At 38.7% G+C, this 19,907-nt stretch overlaps 2 protein-coding genes across 4 annotated transcripts; both read left to right on the top strand.

Moving 5' to 3' along the window:
- The first annotated feature begins 6,247 nt into the window (after positions 1-6,247).
- On the top strand, positions 6,248-11,435 carry LOC116205025 (two-component response regulator-like APRR2). Of its 3 annotated transcripts, none has more exons than XM_031537458.1 (12): positions 6,248-6,638; positions 7,034-7,241; positions 7,771-7,850; positions 7,953-8,019; positions 8,119-8,165; positions 8,423-8,500; positions 8,773-9,204; positions 9,286-9,426; positions 9,622-9,876; positions 10,121-10,189; positions 10,291-10,362; positions 10,726-11,435. In XM_031537458.1, the coding sequence occupies exons 2-12, from the start codon at positions 7,112-7,114 to the stop codon at positions 10,888-10,890; spliced, it is 1,536 nt and encodes a 511-aa protein (XP_031393318.1). In that variant the 5' UTR covers positions 6,248-6,638; positions 7,034-7,111; the 3' UTR covers positions 10,891-11,435. The 3 variants fall into 3 exon arrangements, with proteins under 3 accessions (XP_031393318.1, XP_031393316.1, XP_031393317.1); XM_031537456.1 differs by having other exon boundaries at positions 8,698-9,204; XM_031537457.1 differs by having other exon boundaries at positions 6,255-6,465; positions 8,698-9,204.
- A 1,250-nt stretch (positions 11,436-12,685) lies between these two features.
- Positions 12,686-16,854, top strand: LOC116205502 (tobamovirus multiplication protein 2A). The gene is made up of 7 exons (XM_031538128.1): positions 12,686-12,839; positions 13,403-13,714; positions 14,418-14,517; positions 14,986-15,066; positions 15,147-15,251; positions 15,711-15,920; positions 16,413-16,854. Exons 2-7 carry the CDS (start codon positions 13,476-13,478, stop codon positions 16,518-16,520), a joined length of 843 nt encoding a protein of 280 aa, XP_031393988.1. The 5' UTR covers positions 12,686-12,839; positions 13,403-13,475; the 3' UTR covers positions 16,521-16,854.
- The last annotated feature ends 3,053 nt before the right edge of the window (positions 16,855-19,907 follow it).

The following is a 19,907-nucleotide window of genomic DNA, read 5'->3' as shown; positions in this document are numbered from 1 at the left end:
TGACACTGTGCAATGAATTGAAGTCTGAAAAACTGTGGGCTGGCTTGTGCACGGAAAGCTTTGGTAGTACCTAACAATAAAAGATAAGCTTCCAGTGATCTATAATCCCCGGGAAATTTCTAACATGCAGTGGCTGATCCTTAAACCATTTTTGTCTTCTTTTTTTTTTTTTTTGTTGTGCGAAAACATTGAACTAAAATACGAAAAGTTCTTGCATTTTAATTCAACTTTTTCGTACAACGAAAATCCCTTTAGTATGAAACATCTAAATTCTAGTGTAGAACTCTTGATTAAAGTGCGAAAATTTTTCGCGCAATAATCCCTTTAGTACAAAACAGTTGAAGTAATGTGCGAAACTATTGAGCTAAAGTGCAAAAACATTTCGCACAATGTGCGTTTGGATTTAGAATTGAGTTGAGTTGAGTTTTGATTTTAATTGATTTATAATGATTGTATTGTTGAATTATGAGAAAAATCGTGAAAAAGTAATGAATAGTCGAGAGAAAGTAATGATTGTGTTGTTGAATTGTGGAAAAAGTAATAAATAGTTAGAGAAAATTTAATATTAAAAATTAAATTGAATGATTAATAGTTTGAACTGAAGTGCAAAAGGAGATGAAACCATCTATGCTATGTTTGACCAAAATATAGCTGTGCAGTGCAAGTCCTAAATGAAATTAAAACATTTGAACTGAAGTGCAAAACCATTTCCGTCCACTAATTATTTGGTACTAAGTGAAAGGGTTATTGTGCAAAAATTGTTCCCAAATTATACACCGTATAATTTTAGTTTTTTCACATCGTACAAAACTATTATGAGCCCTTAGATCTCCCTCGTTTAATATGGATTGTTCAACTTTTAAGTATTTTCATTCTTTACTTTCCTATTTTCATCCTACAAATTTTCAATAGTGTTATAAATTAGCTCTCGCACATGGACCAAAAGGAAGTGCCCCGTCATCGATGGATGCACCTAAAAAATTTATGATTTCAAATCTTACTCAAGTTTAGCATGGTCCAGATTGAAGATTCCATCTATTAACAACAAAGGATTAGGGTCCCTGAACTAGTTGAGATTTGAATCCCATAGAACGATAGCCATTACGAAGCGTCATTCTTTCAGCGAGCTGACCAGCGAAGCTCACACGAAGGCCTTCCTCAAATTCTTGTAATCTCTATGCCTCTCTCTCTCGCTTTCATTTAGCCGCACATCTAAAGACCATGTTCCATGTTCGTCTCGCATATATATATATATATATATATATATTCCAAACTGTGTATTTATCGGAGGGTGTTGTGCCGCGTCATAGTGCAGCGGTCATTAAAAAATTTGTGTTCATACTTACACTGGGCAGACAGAATTCTTTGATTAGATCGTCATCAGAATTGGATAGCAGTAGATGGCAGGCAAAGTTGACACTCTGGTGGGTTTACTGAGAGAGCGGCGCCAAAAAGTGATATTGAACACACACAACAATGTCTATCTACTGCCACGAACAGAAGTTTAGATTGCCTTGCAAAGCTTTCACACAAAGGGTCAATGGGTGAAGTCCTGTCCTGCCACGAGCAAGACCATCGCAGGCTGTCAGCATCTGAACTTGGATACTTTACCCTGTTGAACTCGACCTCGTTGTACCTTTCAGTTTCATGATGAAACTCTTTGGCAATGTGGACGTACATTATTCATATATTTATTTTCCATGGGACTTGGATCGGCTCCTTTTGGAACCCCTTCTGATCGTGATGACGAGCGGCTTGACGGAAGGTGTAAAGATGCACCAAGGTCGGATCATATCGGTTAAAGGGCTACACAATAATAGGAATCCACGTCATCTATTCGGATTTGTGATGAGATTGAAGACTGACGGAAAGAATAGTGGACAAAAATCACATTTTATATAACAATGGGATCGGATCGTGATTTTCGAGGGGTGTTTTTGAAATTTTAAAACTTATAAAAATCAACGATTCAAATTAAATTGAGGGTGATCTAAGGATTCAAATTAGTTATGTACTGAAAAAGAATCAAATAATGTTAGCACTTTAACTCAATAGTTTCGCACTTTAGTTTAAAAGTTTCGTATTAAAGGATCTATATCGTGTGAAATAGAGTTGAACTAAAGTGCAAAGACTCTTTCCATTTTAGTTCAATGTTTTCGGATAACAAAAAATGACAAAAGTGACTGATGGATCAGCCGCTGAATGTTAGAAGCTCCGTAACATCCAATGCGACATAAAACATATCCGTAATGCGGGGTATAATTGATCCGTGCTTGCCCCTGATGCAGAATATGCTGTTCCCTACCTCGGATACGATCCAGGGCACAGGACCTGCAACGTTAACCTCTCTAGTTTGATTACAATCTTGCAAGATTTACATTATCGGAAACATCTGTTTATTTGGCTCTCTCTCTGCACATTTCGTAACGAAAAAGTCTTTGATGGATACTCAATCGAGATGGCTATTGAAACCCGACGTCTAGTCAGATTTCCATGTATTTCACTTTATGGTAGATCTAGATCGAGGATTGCTACCATGTGAGATCCTTAATCATCGAATTGAACGACCGTGCCATGACAAATCTTGTGGCTATTAAAGCATTTGAGAGAAAATTCACCGAAAGGAGACCCCCAAAAAGGCGTGGATTAATGGGAACCAATTATACTGATGAAAAAAAGATCAATCATTTGACTGATAATGCAATAATAATTAGAGCTTTTAGACTAAGATTGATGTTGGCGTGTAATTTTCCGGTTTGAGCGCTCATTGTAAACCTCTCTTATCAGGATAAGGAGGAAAAATAGAAAAAGACAAAGAGAAACAAAAAATAGAAAAAATGAAATTGCATTCCTAAAATGAAGTATTTTTTTTTGTCATTATTTAAAAATAAAAACAATAATAACAAAAAGTGGAGGAGACAAGGGATCTCTAAACCGACGAGTTCATGATCTCGTGGGATTCCTCCCCGCATTTCATGTTCCCCGCTCAAATGGCTAATCATGCCATGATTTGTTCATATTTACAGATGGTCATAATTTTTTCTGGTCGATATCGGGCAAAGTATCTGTATACGATTGAGTAAATTAATCCTTTATCCTTCCATGACACCGCGGCACGAAGGTATAACTTTTATGCGGGCTGCAGCAGCAAAACTAAAGATGAGATGTTTGAAATTAATGTATGTGTCTGTCCCTCATGAGAGGTCCGTGGCCCAGAAGAAGGTCATATCATTATCTAATTATCTGTAAACTGTCCCAGTGGGAAATGGAAAGGATAGGATCTCTTGCATGCTTGCTGCCTTGCTTTTGTTATGACTGCCATCATTTAGTTTTATTCATATATGGAATGAATTATTTTTAATATAATTTGCAACAATGGTTCACGTCAATGGCGGTCCATTGATATAAATAAATAATAACAACCCTAAAAATACCGAACATCGATCGTCTCTTATCCCTAGTACAAAAAAAAGAAAAGAACAATTTTGATATCGATATAGCACTACATAATAATTAATCCTTTTTTTTTTCTTGGACAAGAATGAAAATGCACCGGTTGATCGAATTTTTATATATGAGTGCTATAGGACCGAGTGCACCTCATAGCTAGAATTCATTTTACATTATACAAATATTATGAAACGTGATGTTGTTGATTTACATACGTTCGTTCGATTAAGTTCTCGAGAAGTCTTTAGCGGGGGATGAATCGAGTCGATTATTTGGGAGGTGGCCGTATGCTGTAGGCTTACATGTAATGCCCCCAACAAGTCCAACAACACATTCACCAATTTCACTGGACAGGCTATGGGCCCTTTGAGATCGACACCACACCACATCACATCAAGTTATATATATGTAAAGACTTTCATAATGTCTATATACATATAATTATACGTGCTTGGTTGGTGATTTTACTGCCGATTTGGTAACTTTTCCTACCAGTCTTCTATTTGGACTCGTATAAATAAAAAAAAGGGTGACTCTAGCGCAATATAATTCGAATTAATTCTACGAATTTCGGGGTTGAGTTAATAAAAAAAAGTATGTGGTGGTGAATGTAGATAGGAGAAAGAATTGAGGTCGTTGTGGAACAACAAAAAGACCGTCACAAGTGGTTCGTGACTCTTTTGGCAACTAGTAAAAGTTCTAACCCACTAATGATCTGATCCCAACCTTTGATATGACTCGTCATTCCTTTGCTTTTTTATGTGTATCGTAGTATTATATGTATCCCTTATCATAATTTACCCAACTACATCAAAAAAGGATCCAAACCATCACCGAGCCACCATGGGATCTAGGGTCGTAGCTCATGGCCCAACATCATTCGCCTCGATCAAAGGTGACGAGGTCATCGTTGGATGCTAAACATCGTAAAATCTGCTACCCGTGCATATCGAATATTTTTCGATCGTAGACGAGGCGGTTCGCCAATGCTGTTGTAAGCAAAGGTTTTGTTGGCAAGCTAACCCTTCCGAAGATTCTCGAGTTTCTTCCATCCGGTATCCAATGAACATGATACGCCCACAGAAACTAGAAGATAATGACATATTTCTGTTATATCACTTAGGTTCTAATTAAATGAAGATTTCAATACTAATAAATAAATAAATATGTATATATATATATATTCTCCGCGATAGAGAGGACAGTCCTCTGTGTCTTTTTTTGATGAACGACCGTCCTCTATGTCATTGACAAAATTGGCGCAGCAGAATTGGCTAATTTATTATATTATATTATATTATAATATATGGACAAAACTTATTAAATTTGTCCCTTTATCGGTTTTATCGTAAGAGAAACTTCTGATTCATAGGAGGGCCACGTAAACCAATTACGAAGCATGCGCGTTCCCTTGGTGAATAAAAAAATTGGGACTAAGTTTTAGTTGATGATACTTCAATCTCGATTACTTTAGCTTTTGATATAAAATAATTAAGTAGTAACTAACCAAACTGCCATTTCCCATTAAATAAATCTCTTCAGCATGGTTAAACGGTCTTGAATTAACAGTTTTTGCCCTGTCGCAATTTTTATAGTCTTTTTTTTTATTAGTGTTTCCCAAACTGACTCATTATTAATTCTTATTTATTGACATAATAGAAATATGCCATTATTTTTCGGAATAGTGTACCGAGCCACGACATAACTTTTTTTATACGAATAACCGAAATCGAGGTTTCGTTAATGCATTTTGGTTGGAACTATGTGGCATTACTCACATTGAACTCATGGTCAATAGGAGTAGGAAAAAAGGTGACAATTATATGTCGGAACGAAAAGCAATGAGTGTATTTAAATGGACAATCATAACCTAATAGTGAAATAAATAATGTCAGCATAAAATATAAAGCAAAGAAAGCTTGGAAAGGGCAGTCCACAATAATCTATTTGTCCAAAGACAAAAGGAAAAGGGGACTTTGTTGAGTGCAAAATCTTTGTTTGAATTACTCTATTTTTCAATTTATTTATTTTTCTAATTTTACTTATTTTTATTACTGTATTATCATCAAAGCTCGTTTGAAGATTTTACTGATTTGTTGTTGCAAATGTGAGTTTATATATTTCTAATTGTAGGAGCAACTTATTATACATATATGATGTTTTATTTCAAATTCGGATGAAATTTTATATACCTGATTTATATTAAAAATTCTTAGGAAAGGAAGATTTAGATTAAGAATTTATCGAGCATGAGTTATCACTTATTAAGAATATTTCTCAATTTTTGTCAATGTAAAAATATTTTAAACATAATATTAGTAAATATATTATTACACTTTTATTAAATTTTCATCGTTACATTACTCCAAGATCCTGATCAAGATTGTGGATTTTTCCTTCTGGCATACGTTCGGTTTGCCCGGAAGAACATATCATCATATTGAATTACCAACTTATTATTATTATTATTATTATTTTCTTTTAGTTTTCGAGACCAACTTACTTTTATTTTATTTTTTTTGTTAGGTTCATTCTTTTTTGAAGGGGCAGTTTAGGAATATTCACCTAAAATACTAAAAGGGTATATTATTATATTATTATTACTGTGAGAATAAAAAAACAAAAAGAAAGGTTGATGAGAGAGATGACGGGGGGGGGGGGGGGGTTGTTTTAAAGGAAGGGGCCTTTTGGGAATATCCAGAGGCCACGAAGGGAGCAAGGAAGCAAACTGACAGCAACGGAACAGTAAAGTCCTCAGACCGCACTTGAAAGGGAGAAGAAAACTCATCCCCCCCCCCCCATATCTCCCCCTCCATTTCTTTACTCCATTCAGCCATTCCTCTGTAAAAATAAAACAGGAGAGAAATACTGTCCTCTCTCTCTCTCTCTCTCTCTCTCTCTCAGGCCACATTGTTTCTGCTTCCTTCAGACTCCCAGGAAGAATAGCACCAAAACAAAAGCCGAGACTTTTGTTTCTTCAGTGGGGGGGACTAACTGGGTCGCAGTTCACCGAAGGTGGTGGGATTGACCATTTTCTCGAACACCCAGCTCTCCATGTTATGGCCTATTTATGCTGGTTCCGTGTTCTGCTGAGTCTATTCTTCTCTTCTTCCCTCATGCCCATTTCTTGATGAGCTGGTGATCTCTTTGCACTGGAGCTAAGTGGTCGCGAGTCGTTCCTGTGCAGTGTAATGAATCCAAAAACTACTTGGATTAACGTCGTGTTTTGTCTATTAGCTGCCTGGGGGCATGTCCCATATCTTTCAAGATCTTTGCTTCTTTGTAAAGATCTATATTTTTTTTTCAGAGATATTAGTCGTGTTCACGGGGGGTCATCTGTTTTTTCATCTTTCGATCAGTTGAAGCTGAAGAGTTTGCAGTCTATGGTGCTAGATTTACGATCTAATCATTTTCTGCTAGAAAAATGTGTTTTCTTCTGTTCAGATCTTTCATGGCATGCTGCGCAGCGTCCTTGCTTTATTTGGAGATGACAGTTTTCATCCCACGATCGGTTCCTATAACTATTATTTTTTGTAATGGAAACCTTAATCGAGCCTTTTGTTTTTCCCTTTTCTGGGTGCAGAATTTTGGGCTTAATACAAGATTTGATTGGCATCTAAAAGACTATGTCTGTTTCCTGAGAAACAATGCATAACCAGCTATGGTTTGCACCGCCAATGATCTCCAGGGATGGAAAGATTTTCCAAAGGGCCTCAGGGTCCTTCTCCTTGACCGAGACTCGACTTCTGCTGCCGAGCTGAAGGCAAAACTCGAGGCTATGGACTACACGGGTTCGTGGATTCATATATTCACTTCTACGAATTGCTCTCTTTTTGCACTAATTTTTTTTGTGTTCCTGAACCAATAACCTTACCGTACGCCCTAGACAAAGTTGATCCATGGCACTTTCCAGCTTGAGAATGATTGTTCGTCTTCCTTTTCATTCGGGTTGTGATTCGGGCCTCCTAAAAGCTCAATCCTACTGCAAATAGATGTGTCATTAAAGCCGCGAAGAAAAGTTTCATCAGTACAAAGCAAACCATCGGTCTGGACTATCATCCTTTTTTGAGGTTTAATTTGGTGCAGCAGTTGGAGCTTTGCCGAAACTATCTCTTGCCAATGGGAAATGTCCTAGTTTAGAAAGCAAAAAAAAATGTGATTAATGCAAGTACGACGTTTCTCGTCATTTTAACTGCGCCAGCTAATACCGAATTTCATTAACTGTGTGGTCCTGGAAAAGGTTAATATTCCACCGAAAAAGAAAAAAAGGTTAATATTTACGTTTACGTGTATATTGAGTAATTTCTTTCTCTTATGCAGTTTCTATATTCTGCGATGAGAATGAGGCTCTGTCAGCTGTTGCAAATAAGTGTGAAACCTTCCACGTTGCTATTGTTGAGGTATTCTGAACAATTAGAGATTTCTTTTACGTCGATAGAAGCTGCTTCGAAGTTTCTTGTTTTGACCATAAATGTGCCTGAAATCCCGAACACGGGTTGCAGGTGAGTTCGAGCAATAGCAGCGAGAGCTTCAAGTTTCTCGAAACTGCTAGAGACTTGCCAACCATCAGTAAGCTCGAATTCTTTCTAGATCTCTAATAAACATGGACTATCTTTTTTGTCTTTGAAACCGCTGAATCTCAAAAGTGTATTAAATCTTCTGTTGCAGTGGTTTCGGATGTTCATTGTCTCAACACAACAATGAAGTGCATAGCGGTGAGTTTCTAATCTACTGTGCTAGGCTAGTGGTGTCAATTCGTCGTTTCTGTATGTTCTACTTCTGTCCCCTCAATCGTTTCAAATATTGGACTGAACTCTTAAATCATTTTAATTTTAATAAGAATAGTGTTTACATCTCAAATTCTCCAGATATCTTAACATGCTCGGGTTGTTATTCTTGTGTTCTCAGGAATTGAAAAGAAGTTCATTCTCGTGTTTACTGATACAATTTTTATTTTTCCCTAAATTTACAGCTCGGAGCAGTGGAGTTCCTCCATAAACCACTCTGTGAGAACAAACTCAGGAATATCTGGCAACACGTGGTTCATAAGGTTTGGCTCTCTCCATGTTCTCAAAGTCATGGGAATGTCACGTTTGGTATGTACGAATGTAAATGGAATAGAATGGAACTGCTTTAGATTTTTCCATGAGCATCCTTTCTAGTTTGTTTCCATTTGATGGCACCAAATATGGCCCGAGTTTTGTGCACTGCCAAGATGAAAATTCTGAGTTCATGAACCTCGAGCAGGCTTTTAATGCAGGGGTTGGCATCGTTTCGGAGTCCTTAAAACCTGTGAAAGAATCTTTGGTTTCAATGCTGCAGTTACCGATAGAAAATGGAGAAGTTAAGAAAGCTGCATCAGCTGATACCGAGAATGTCTCTGTTCACGAACCTTCGACCCCGCAATTGAAACGTGGGGCCCCTTTCATAGACGACGGAGACTGTCTCCAAGAACAGACTCACTGCTCCACCGAGAAAGGCAATGGGGAGCAAGATGTAGAATCTAAATCTGTCGAAACTACTTGTAATAACTTAACTGCCAAGATTGACAGAACTGAACATCGGTCAGTGAAAGAGGCTTCAGTTAAAGTGGAAGACGAATCGGGTGATAATAACTCGAAGAGTGAAAGCAGCATATCTCCCCTCGCACAGGCTAAAGACGATTCCCATGGTTCTCATGATTGCGCTAATAATACTGCCAAATCATCATGTCTCCAAACTTCTGCAGGGAAAGTCAACCGAAAAAAACTGAAGGTGAGTTTCTTCAAATATATTGGGAAAATGGCTCGATGTTCTTGCACCATGTTTATAATTTTAATTTCCATGCCTTTTCAGGTGGATTGGACCTCTGAACTACATAAGAAGTTTGTGCAGGCTGTGGAGCAATTAGGAGTAGACCAAGCAATACCATCTCGCATTCTTGAGCTCATGAAAGTCCAAGGGTTAACACGGCATAATGTAGCAAGTCACCTCCAGGTCTTGGCTGAAACATTCCCTTTTCCTGTTAATATATACTAGTAGGTGCATCGAGCCAGAAAACCGAAACAATAAAGAAAGATTGTTGGTCACTTACACAAGATTTACCACATGTTGGTCCCGAAAGGTTTTTCGCTTCCTTTTCTCATCATTTGTATATGCTGACTAGACAATCTGTGTCTTGTTTTGGAGCAGAAATATCGTATGAATCGAAGGCACATCTTACCCAAGGAAGATGACCGGAGATGGCCACAGCATAGAGACATGGTCCCGAGGAGTTACTATCCGCATAGGCCAATCATGGCCTTCCCTCCATATCACTCTAATCATTTGGCGTATCCTGTGTGGGGAGTGCAAGGCAATCATCAACCTGGCATGCAGTTCTGGGGTCCACCGAGCTATCCCCCGTGGCAACCCGCTGAAAATTGGCAGTGGAAGCCGTATCCTGGGGTAAGAATTTACATGTATCTCTGGGAGGAGTTTATACATTGTTATACACCCACTATGCTTTCTTGAAGAAAATAAAGTGCCTCTTCTCCGTGTCGGTCATACTGAATGAAGGCTGTCATGGGTCCTACTCGAATTCTAACCAGCACCACAGTTGCAAATGGTGCTTTTACTGGGAACTGAAATTCTTCTCTCTCTTTTTACCCCAACAATAACTTCTCCTTTTTTTTTTTTTGGTTCGTGTCAGCTGCATGCTGATGCATGGGGGTGCCCTGTGATGCCGCCTGCTCAAGGGCCGGGGTTCCCTTTCCCTCAAGTGAGTATCACCATATTACAGATCAAATTCTGTACAATCCGAGATGATTCCTTTCTCCTTGTTCGGGTGATAGAACCACCCTTTTTCTTTGAAAAATGCAGGATGGATCGGGGTATCACTGTGCCGGTGCAGTTCACAACGTTCCACAGCAAAGTTCATTCGAACTCCACCAGGTATTGATCTTAAAAGTTTCCAGCTAATTTAAATGGTAATACTCACGCCGTCTACCTACTAAATTTGTCGGCTAAAACTGATTACTACTGGGCCAACTTGTCTTGGGGTACCAAAAACATAAGATAAGAAGACAGGCCTACCGATGCTAGACGTTTCAGAAGAGAGATTTCTGACCGATCATCGGCACTGAAAGAGACGTGTCATAGATTAACTCTTTTTTTTTTTTTTTGGGGGGGGGGGGGGGGGGGGGGGGGTGGAATAGGTGTGTCACGGACGTGTGTTTCAAACACCAATGCCATGGTGAAGTCATTGGTTTTGTTTTTTCGTTTTCTGTTGACGACAATATTTTTGTTGGTTGCAAGGCCGAGGAAGTCGTCGACAAGGCTGTGAAGGAAGCAATAAACAAGCCATGGCTCCCTCTGCCCTTAGGCCTCAAGCCTCCCTCCACCGAGGGTGTGCTGGCCGAGCTCTCCAGGCAAGGGATACCCTGCATCCCTCCTCGCCTCAATGGCACGGAACAGCACTGACATCGCGCTGACTCCGAGAGAGGTACCGCCAGGAAACTCATGACACGCGCCGGGAGCTCATTAGCGATCGCGTCAAGTGAAACCGGGTCGAAATAATGTGCCATCCAACAAGATCAAGAAAAAGGTGGACAGCAGCAAACATCTGAGGACCGGAGAGTTTTTCAAAAGGTCATTCATTCATTCAGTGACATTGATCCTATCCCGAACCCATCCGCCCGATCAAAAAGGTCAAATGTGGAGGTCGACACGTGGGTGGTTGAGGCTGTGCCACTTGTGTGAATCTTGTCCGCACAGAGTGGCGACAGGACATTTTGCTGTTGGGCCTGTTTTTGGGATGTAAATAAAATAGCTGGCTTGTGGGCCAAGGAATGGGCTCTGTCTTTTCATGGGTTGAGTTGGGTCGGACCTCCTCTTGTCTGCTGTCTGCTTCGTCTGGTCTCAAATAATGGGAAAAAAAAAAAAACTTGAGGAAATTTTTGGATAATGCCTCCCAAAAGATCATGAATTGCTTATTAGTTTAGTGCTCGGCGCTTTCTTATGTGTCTTGTCTTTCTGTCTGGTGTTTATAGTTCTTTGATATGGTAACAAGTCATTCTCTCGGCCTATCGTTACCCGAAGGACGATGTTTCTATTTTGAGAACGCCGCATCCACTACTTTGTGCTTGACTAAAATAAGGATTATCCGTCCGTAAACGATGACCATTAAAATGTACAGGAGACTGGCCTTGTGATCGGAATTATCTAGATTAAGGACTGTCCGTGTCATATTGTCGTATCGGGGATGGAATTATCTCAATAATTGTAATTCTGCAGATGCAACCAACTCCACAAAAGGTGCCCCATTGTCCTTGACGGGTAGCTGGGTGTCTTGAACGACCGTTGCATCCTTCCCGCCATTATTTCTAATCGCACCGCATCTGACAAAATGAATTGAAAATATTCTTCTTTTTGTTGGATCTAATTTATTTTATCTAGTAATTATTTATTATCAATTACCTCCTTTTTCTTATCTCTCTAATTTTAATTTTGTCCACAAAGAATTTATTAATATATATATATATATATATAGGGTTGAATTTTATTAATTTATGACTATATATTCTTCTTGCGATAGAGACTGCCCCAGAGAAGGACCACTGCACTGCGTACAATATGACTTCTCCATCGACCAACTTTTTTATTTTCATGAAATGTCTTATTTATTTATATAATATATATATATATATATATGTATTATATATTGATTGATTTATTTTGAGGATTAGGTTAGTGTAATGATAATTTATTACTCTCAAGTCTCAACCATTAAATCCCACTATGTTTTGGATTTTTATCATTAAAAACCAGTCATGCTTTCATGTCCGTTTTAGCTGGAGATCAGATAACGCACTCATTCGATTAATTCAAAACTCTACAATCAAAATGAAACGAGATGATTTTCTTTTTCGGAGCTCGAGATTTTTCTATTTTTTTTTTTTAGGGGAGTAACGGGTAGTTATCCAAATGTCTTTGTTGAGTATAATTGTCAAATTATTTCGTTAAATTAAGTGATCTTATCTTATAATAATATTGTCAGATTTAGTAAACTAATAATGAGTGCACGTCATTTCACACCTTAGACACACAAACCGCTTCGCTAATGCCCAGGTACTCCTTCCTTATCTCGCATGACCCGATTGACGATTTTACCCAGCGCTGATGACGAATTTTGGGAGAAAGCGGCTTTCCTGCCCAGGGTGTTTACGTCATTTTCTCTCGAGGAGTCCCGAATATAGAAAGACACGGAGTGCCCGTAACCAAAGTGCCAACCTGGCATAACGCGACCAGCGACACCTTTCTCTCTTTTTCCTCCTTCCTTTTTTTCTGTCTTTGTGAGAATTCAGAATCCAAAGGGAGAAGGAAAGAGCAGCTCGCGATCCGACGCGATCGATCCTACCTCTGACTGTACTGTAAGTTTCTTTCCGCCGATCCTGTTCTCCGGCGGCGATCTGACCATTCAAACGTTCTCTGAGAACTGTGTTTTCGATCGATTGCTGCCATTTATCGTTTGCTTGGAGCTTCTGCTCTGCTGAATTTGATGTTTATTGGATTGAATTTTGTTGTAGATTGTTGCACATTGTATTTTCAGCTGGATAATGTTGTCTGATATTGGGTCAGTGGTCAACGGATTGTAATCAGGGGAGTCGATTGGATGAAACGACTGTGTCTATCCATGCTTTCAATTCTTGGAAAGCTTAGGATGTGGAAAGCAAGTTTTTTTTTTTTTTTTTTTATCCCTTGAAATGTAATATAAGTACAATGCGACGCTTCTATTACGAACTTGAGTTGCTACTGTAAGCTTTTGTTTTATAGTTTGAATGCAAGTTTGATTCTTTTGGAGGGAGAAGTCGATTAATCTGGAAATTTGCTCCCGCCTCTAGCAGTCGATCTACTTTACTCATGTATATCTTTGTAATATTAATCTTACATTCAGGCTGTTGGTTTCTGAGTTGAATTCGTCTTCTTGTTGAAGGTAACTCGTGGATTGATGAATCAGAGGTGACCCAGTTGATAGTCAATCAAAGGGGTCGAAGAGGTTATAGGAAATGGCTTGTAGAGGGTGCTTAGAATGCCTCTTGAAGCTCTTGAATTTCTTGTTGACACTTGCGGGACTGGCAATGGTGGGGTATGGGATCTACTTGTTTGTTGAATACAAGAATTCGTCCAGCAGCACTCCGTCGACCTCACCTGTGGCTGGGGATCCGAATTTGGTGGAGCTCGGCCGACCATTGCTAATGGCGGTCTCCCTGTCATCCAGTATATTCGATAACTTACCTAAAGCTTGGTATGCCTTCTTTCCTTGCACGATATTTCCTTTATCTGTAATGAGTTTTTAGAGGGATTATTAGGCGTCTAGTATGGCACTTTAGGTCATGGGCCTTGCTGTGATGATTACATCATTACTAGAGTTACAGATATTAGCTTGCAATACAATATGTTTGAGCAATATAGCTGAAAATGTTCGTCTTTAATAATAATCATCAAACATGGTTGGTGACTTGTGATAAGCATTGTTCATTATGTGGGATCTTTTCTGCCCTCAGCTTACCAGATACCAAGCTTAGGGTTGAATATGCTCATTATTGCAGTGGAGTGACTCTCCATAATATATTTCTATGTTCCTGCAAGGAAGTGCTATTATATCTTGTTACATATCTAGCGACATGTCATGCAATGAGCCACATTGATTAAGTTCAGTGGGTTTCTGCTAGAAAATACAATTCCTCTTAGTACTTTTTTGCTCGTTAGAACCTCCTCTTTCCAAATGCATCTCATATTAACATGTTCTCGTTTGCTCTTGCTTTGAAATTACTGGTCAATGGGAATACTTTTGAGTGTTTACTTCCCATTTAGTTTACCATGCAATTTCCAGTCTTCCACATGCCAGTACATAGTTTGTTGTCACTTAAAATGCAAGCTCGTTTTGTTTAGCGAGGTGTTTCTTGCTACTACTCTACCAATGTTCTAATTTTTGCATGGCTTTGCAGGTTCATATACTTGTTCATTGGTGTTGGGGTGGTTCTCTTTGTTATATCTTGCTGCGGATGCATCGGAACTGTGACCCGGAATGGATGCTGCCTGACTTGTGTATCCTTGTCTTTCCTTTGTATTAGAAACTTAGTTTCTTAATAATCTTAAGAAGTTATGTCATAGCAAGAGTTAGATTACAGCTCTCTGAGAGGAAATGATTTTATGCATCCATCATATTATGCTTCCTCAAATTTTAAGCCATCTTTATATTAAGCTAACCCTACTAGCATTAACCTCAAGGGGTTCGGCCTAATGGTTAATGTGCACCCAAGTTTGTACCGAGATCCGGGTTCGAATCCCCTAGTGGCCACCGGAGCGCCTTTGGCGTAATTACCCGCTCCGTGCGCCGCCGGGGGTTCACGGAGCCCTGGGGATTAGTTGGGCGAAGCCCAGACACCTCGGGTTAGTAAAAAAAAAAAAAAACCCTACTAGCATTGCTTTGCCTTTTTTTCATTTCTTTCTGTATAGTCTTTCCGATTGTTGAGACTTGATTCTAGAGCAAGTGGTTTCCTTAAGTGAACACAGTACGCAATCTTGGTGATCCTGTTGATATTGGCCCAGCTTGGGATCGCAGCTTTTATTTACTTTAACAAGAGCTGGGAGGATGTGAGTGTTATTGTTGTTGATCTTTTACTACCACTAGATGATAAAGCATGCAATGACCATCTGCTTGAATAACTTTGTAGGATATTCCGACAGATAAAACTGGAGACTTTGCTATGGTATATGACTTCCTGAAGGAGCATTGGGATATTGTCAAATGGGTTGCCCTTGGAATTGTTATTTTGGAGGTAAGATTGGCATGACGTCATTGAAAAGCACGCCCTCCAACTTCAATCTTTTCCCTCTTCCATTGATGTTTAGAAACTGCCACAATCCCTGGCAGAGATAAATAAACTGTTTTGTTTCCTCGAGAAACCTTAACAATATCAGGTTTGTGATTTTCTTTAGACATATTGAAATGATTCCAGGCATGGCATTTTGAAAATCCAAAAGATGATATTGGACAATCTGGCTTTGGTTTTCTTTCATAATTTGTATCACATGAATTCTTTTTGCATCTCCTTCAGACCTTCAGTTAAGCATATAGTATAAATACGTAGGGTTATGGACCATCACATGATATCAATTTGGGCTTTCTGGCTTGCTTTGGAAGCTGGATTGATCCTCCCGGCTCTCATTAGTTGAGAAAACACTAGTTACTCTGCTTCCAGAATACATTTCATAATGTCTATGTGAAATGATTGCAGGCTCTCGTCTTCTCGTTAGCCCTTATGGTCAGGGCTGCAAATCGGCCAATAGAATACGACAGCGATGACGAGTACATCGTCCCAAGACAACAGATCAGACAGCCACTGATTAACCGGCCTCCACCACCAGCTACAGGTGTACCAGTTGCTGGGGCCCTCGATCAGCGCCCAAGCAGAAATGATGCTTGGAGCACTCGCATGAGAGAAAAGGTACTATCTCACATTCACCTTCTAATAACTTGTTGACCTCTCTTGACTATGATGCCACTTTTCATTGGAAGGAACGGGAACATTTGGAATGAATTTGCCATATTAAATGGGATTCAGATCTGCGGCGATCCCTTGCTTTCATCCATTGGTGGGGGGTGGTAAACCATGCTCAATATATACCTTAATATATACCACAAACTTAGGCTTTTATTAGAATCAGTTCAGAATGACATTAGAACATAGGTTCTTGTTTTGAGTCTTGATCATCCATAGTCATTGCGTGCTATTTCAAGTTCTTTCTGCACATGTCAGGTGATGGCTTGTATGTGAAATCATGCTCAGATAACACCGTCACTACATTATACGAGATTAAGCTTTTGGAAATTGTCCACTTTAGAGTTTTTCAGGAACCCATATTGTCGAAACTTGGTACTGGTACTGTCCCTCCCATAGTGTATACTAATACTGTTGTTGATTTTGGAATTGGATCAGTATGGGCTAGATACTTCAGAGTTCACATACAACCCATCTGAGTCGGGTAGGTTCCAGCAAGTTTCCGCACAGCCAGCAGAAGAAAGGAGCTGTTGCACCATTATGTAACCGTGCTATGGAATTCTTGGTTTGTTTCCGGAGGCTGAGTGTTCAGCAATCGCGCGACCATATTTTGCAGGAGCTTGTGTCTCTCCATTTTTAATTTCTTTTTCCAATATTTTTTTTTAAAAGAAAATTTTCAGGATCATACCTTGACCTTCTGGTGTTTGGCATCGACTACATTTTGGTGTGAAGGATTGTACTGCTACTAGTCTTGTCGAGTTTAGCTGCAGAAGACGTACATTTTCACATCTGAAATTTTTGCTCGCTTGAAGTTTTGCCCTCAGGTACAGAGTAATATTTTCAGGATCCGTTCATTTATCGATGCTGATAATTTCCTGAATGATGCTACGCTTAGAAAAGCAACGATAAGTTGAATATCTTTTAGTTTGGTTACTATATTATCGGAAGGTTGAACTATTCTTGTATTAAGAGGTGCTCCAAAGTCACCGGGAGTTTTCCTGACGATATTCGAAGCAAATAATCGACTAGCAGTTGTCTATATGATCGTCCTACAATCTCCTTACTGGTTCTGCATCATTCAAGTAACTAGATCGGATGGGGAGGATGCAAGTCTATTCGATGTCGTTGGCCAAGAACAATAATGATTGGTGTCTGAAATGGATTCATAAGTCATCATGTCTATGATATAACCTACGTACCTAACAAATTGAAGTCATTCTGCAACTGCCAAAAACATTCGCACCAATCGATTGAGGTTGCTTCTTTTAGGAGTGGTAGGGGCACTCAAGAAAGAGAGAGAGAGATTGAGATGAGATATTTCATGATCTGATCCCCTGTCAACTAATGTTTTCATCGATCATCACCGTCAGCAATTTCGGAACGTTATTCCTATTTGGATGTCAGGCTTCGATATCCTCTCTTTTTATATCATGAATGAGATTTGATTATTCCAAACAACACCTCTATATTCGCCAGTGGTCCAGACATAGTACGACGTCGATTGTGCAACTTGTCCCCGTTTTGATGATCCATTCAATCAGTATCAATCATTTCATAATACATATATCATACATGCATGCACGATGCATAATTATATTTCTTGGGGGGCATTTTCTTTAGCTCCTTGTGTGGCTAAGGGGCCGTGCCAAAAGTTGTGTCTTTTAGCTGTCGCTCTATAACCAGTACCTCGTCCCTAATTTTGGTATGGTGTGCGATGGATTGATATGACATACAAATTACAATACAATCACATATCATAGAAAAAGTATACGAGATTTTGCTAGATGATAAATATTAATCTATCGAGCGCAAACTGATCGTGACGGAGACAACTCGATGCGCTAAGCCTTCACAAAAAGAGACGTGCAGTTGTGTCCCTCAGCAAAGTGATGAACAGCTGTGTATATATATATTTCAATGGCGCGATTGTAATTTTTCATTGTCGATCGAATTGGCCAGCTGCAAATAATAATAGGAAAGGAAGGAAGGAAGTAAAAGAGGAAGAAGACAACCCTCTATTTTCCTTCTTGAATGATCGCTAGCTTTTTCCATACATCTTTTTTGAGGTCAATGTACTTGTACACACACATATATATATATATATATGTATGTATGTATTAATATATTCATCCACTCGAGGTCCAAGACCCAATTTATGTACGTATCCGATCAATTCAACTGTGTCAACGTACTATCTTGTCACGGCTGGGAAAAAAATGTAGATTTTTTCCTCATAAATGTGGCTTTTGTTAAAGTGGGAGTATTCTGATTAATTGTGATTTTAGCAATGAATGAACAAATGAAAATGTTAACATGATATTGAATCAGGAGCACACATTTGGTACCTGCAATTCAAATGTCTAGTACTTTCATTATTTGTAATGAAAATACAAAATACTGAAACTGATGAAATACTAAAAACGAAACTGAGAGTACTAAATATATTACCGTGATTTACTGTCATGCTAAAATAACCACTTTTTCATGAGGTTAGGAAGCAGAAATTTAAAGTGCCCAATGTCTATTATGAACATATATATATATGTGTGTGAGTGTTCATATATACACCCGGTGGGGTTGCAGGACGCACAAAATTTCTTGTAAAGAGGAGACTTCGGGGATCAATGGCTGAGAAAGTCTCGGGATGAGGTAATCGATGAGTTCAGAGTTTGAAGAGAAATTCTAACGAACCAGCGGACTAAGTAGACAGCGAGTGAATAATTGGATGCCATTAATTAACGAATAGTTCGCGTTGCTAATTAATATTTCATAATTTGTGTATATACACATGTGGCCACAATTAGACATATTCAATATAAGAACATATTAAAGCTAGCCTCTCGATATTGAAACCAATGGATCTTGAAAGTACAACTTTACCGATTCAACTGATCATACATCTCTGCCATGCCGACATTGCTATGATTTGGATGGTGTCTTTTGAATATGAGGATCGATGAAATTATGGTATTAGTTATATAGTATATATATGGAGTCCTAGCAAGGAAATGAGACGGAGATGGCCGGCCCTGTTCCCATATGATCTGAATATGATCATTCATCAAGGTAGAAGAATATATCGAGTGCCGGTATATTGAGTCTCTCTTAATTTTTCAATCTTCTTCAAGGTGGACTATATATATATATATATATACACATGACATGTCCAACATTGTCAGAGAGAAGGGCAGATCCTTTCCCTCGTTAATGGCCGGGGAACGAAAAGTATTTCCCATAAGAAGTTTGCAGAAAACTTTGCTTTTCTCAAATAATCCGTGAAAACACCCATTTTCAGTCAATTTACATGTATTATTCACTACAACGATGTATACAGTACGCCCAAAAAATCGAATATTTTTCCACACACAAAAGAAAAAACACGAGATCGACAATTTACTAATTCCAGGCAAAATTATATAGTATTAGGACACACAGGGGAGAGGAACAAAGAAAAATGAAAAATGAAAAAAAAAGGAAGACGAAGAAATTTTGAAATTAGGAATGAGCATGGAGCTGCAACTACGATCACCCAATAATAATTTCTTCAAGAAAAACACCAAATGATAGCATTACCAGCAATATGGATATGCTTTTTCTTTTTTCTAACGCTTTTCTATTCAGCAAAAAAAAAAAAAACAATATGGATATGCCCAAGTCATCAACCCAATATCATATCAATGCATATTTAATTAATATTTATGGCTGTTTTGCATCCCTGATCATGAGAACAACTTTCCTATAACTAAATAGCAGCTGGGAATTTCCATCTTGAAGATGAATAGTGACAACCTCTCAATTTATATTCCTTCCGGACAAGCTATATATTCTCTTGCTCGAATAACGTTGTTTGTTGAGAGGACCATCTAACATATTGGGTGATGTGATATATGTTGTAATGTCTAGGTAGCTACAATTGCTAAAGTGACTAGCTAG

Source organism: Punica granatum, chromosome 4, assembly GCF_007655135.1.
Source record: "Punica granatum isolate Tunisia-2019 chromosome 4, ASM765513v2, whole genome shotgun sequence".
Lineage (NCBI taxonomy): Eukaryota > Viridiplantae > Streptophyta > Magnoliopsida > Myrtales > Lythraceae > Punica > Punica granatum.
This window is presented reverse-complemented; position numbering and strand designations above follow the sequence as displayed.

Excerpts from the sequence above, each read along its gene's own strand:
- LOC116205025 (XM_031537456.1), top strand. The coding sequence starts at position 7,112 with ATGGTTTGCACCGCCAATGATCTCCAGGGATGGAAAGATTTTCCAAAG. Across the intron at positions 7,242-7,770 it reads CGAGGCTATGGACTACACGG|TTTCTATATTCTGCGATGAG; the intron begins GTTCGTGGATTC and ends TCTCTTATGCAG. Across the intron at positions 9,427-9,621 it reads ATGTAGCAAGTCACCTCCAG|AAATATCGTATGAATCGAAG; the intron begins GTCTTGGCTGAA and ends GTTTTGGAGCAG.
- LOC116205502 (XM_031538128.1), top strand. The coding sequence starts at position 13,476 with ATGGCTTGTAGAGGGTGCTTAGAATGCCTCTTGAAGCTCTTGAATTTC. Across the intron at positions 15,067-15,146 it reads TTAACAAGAGCTGGGAGGAT|GATATTCCGACAGATAAAAC; the intron begins GTGAGTGTTATT and ends ATAACTTTGTAG. Across the intron at positions 15,921-16,412 it reads GCACTCGCATGAGAGAAAAG|TATGGGCTAGATACTTCAGA; the intron begins GTACTATCTCAC and ends GAATTGGATCAG.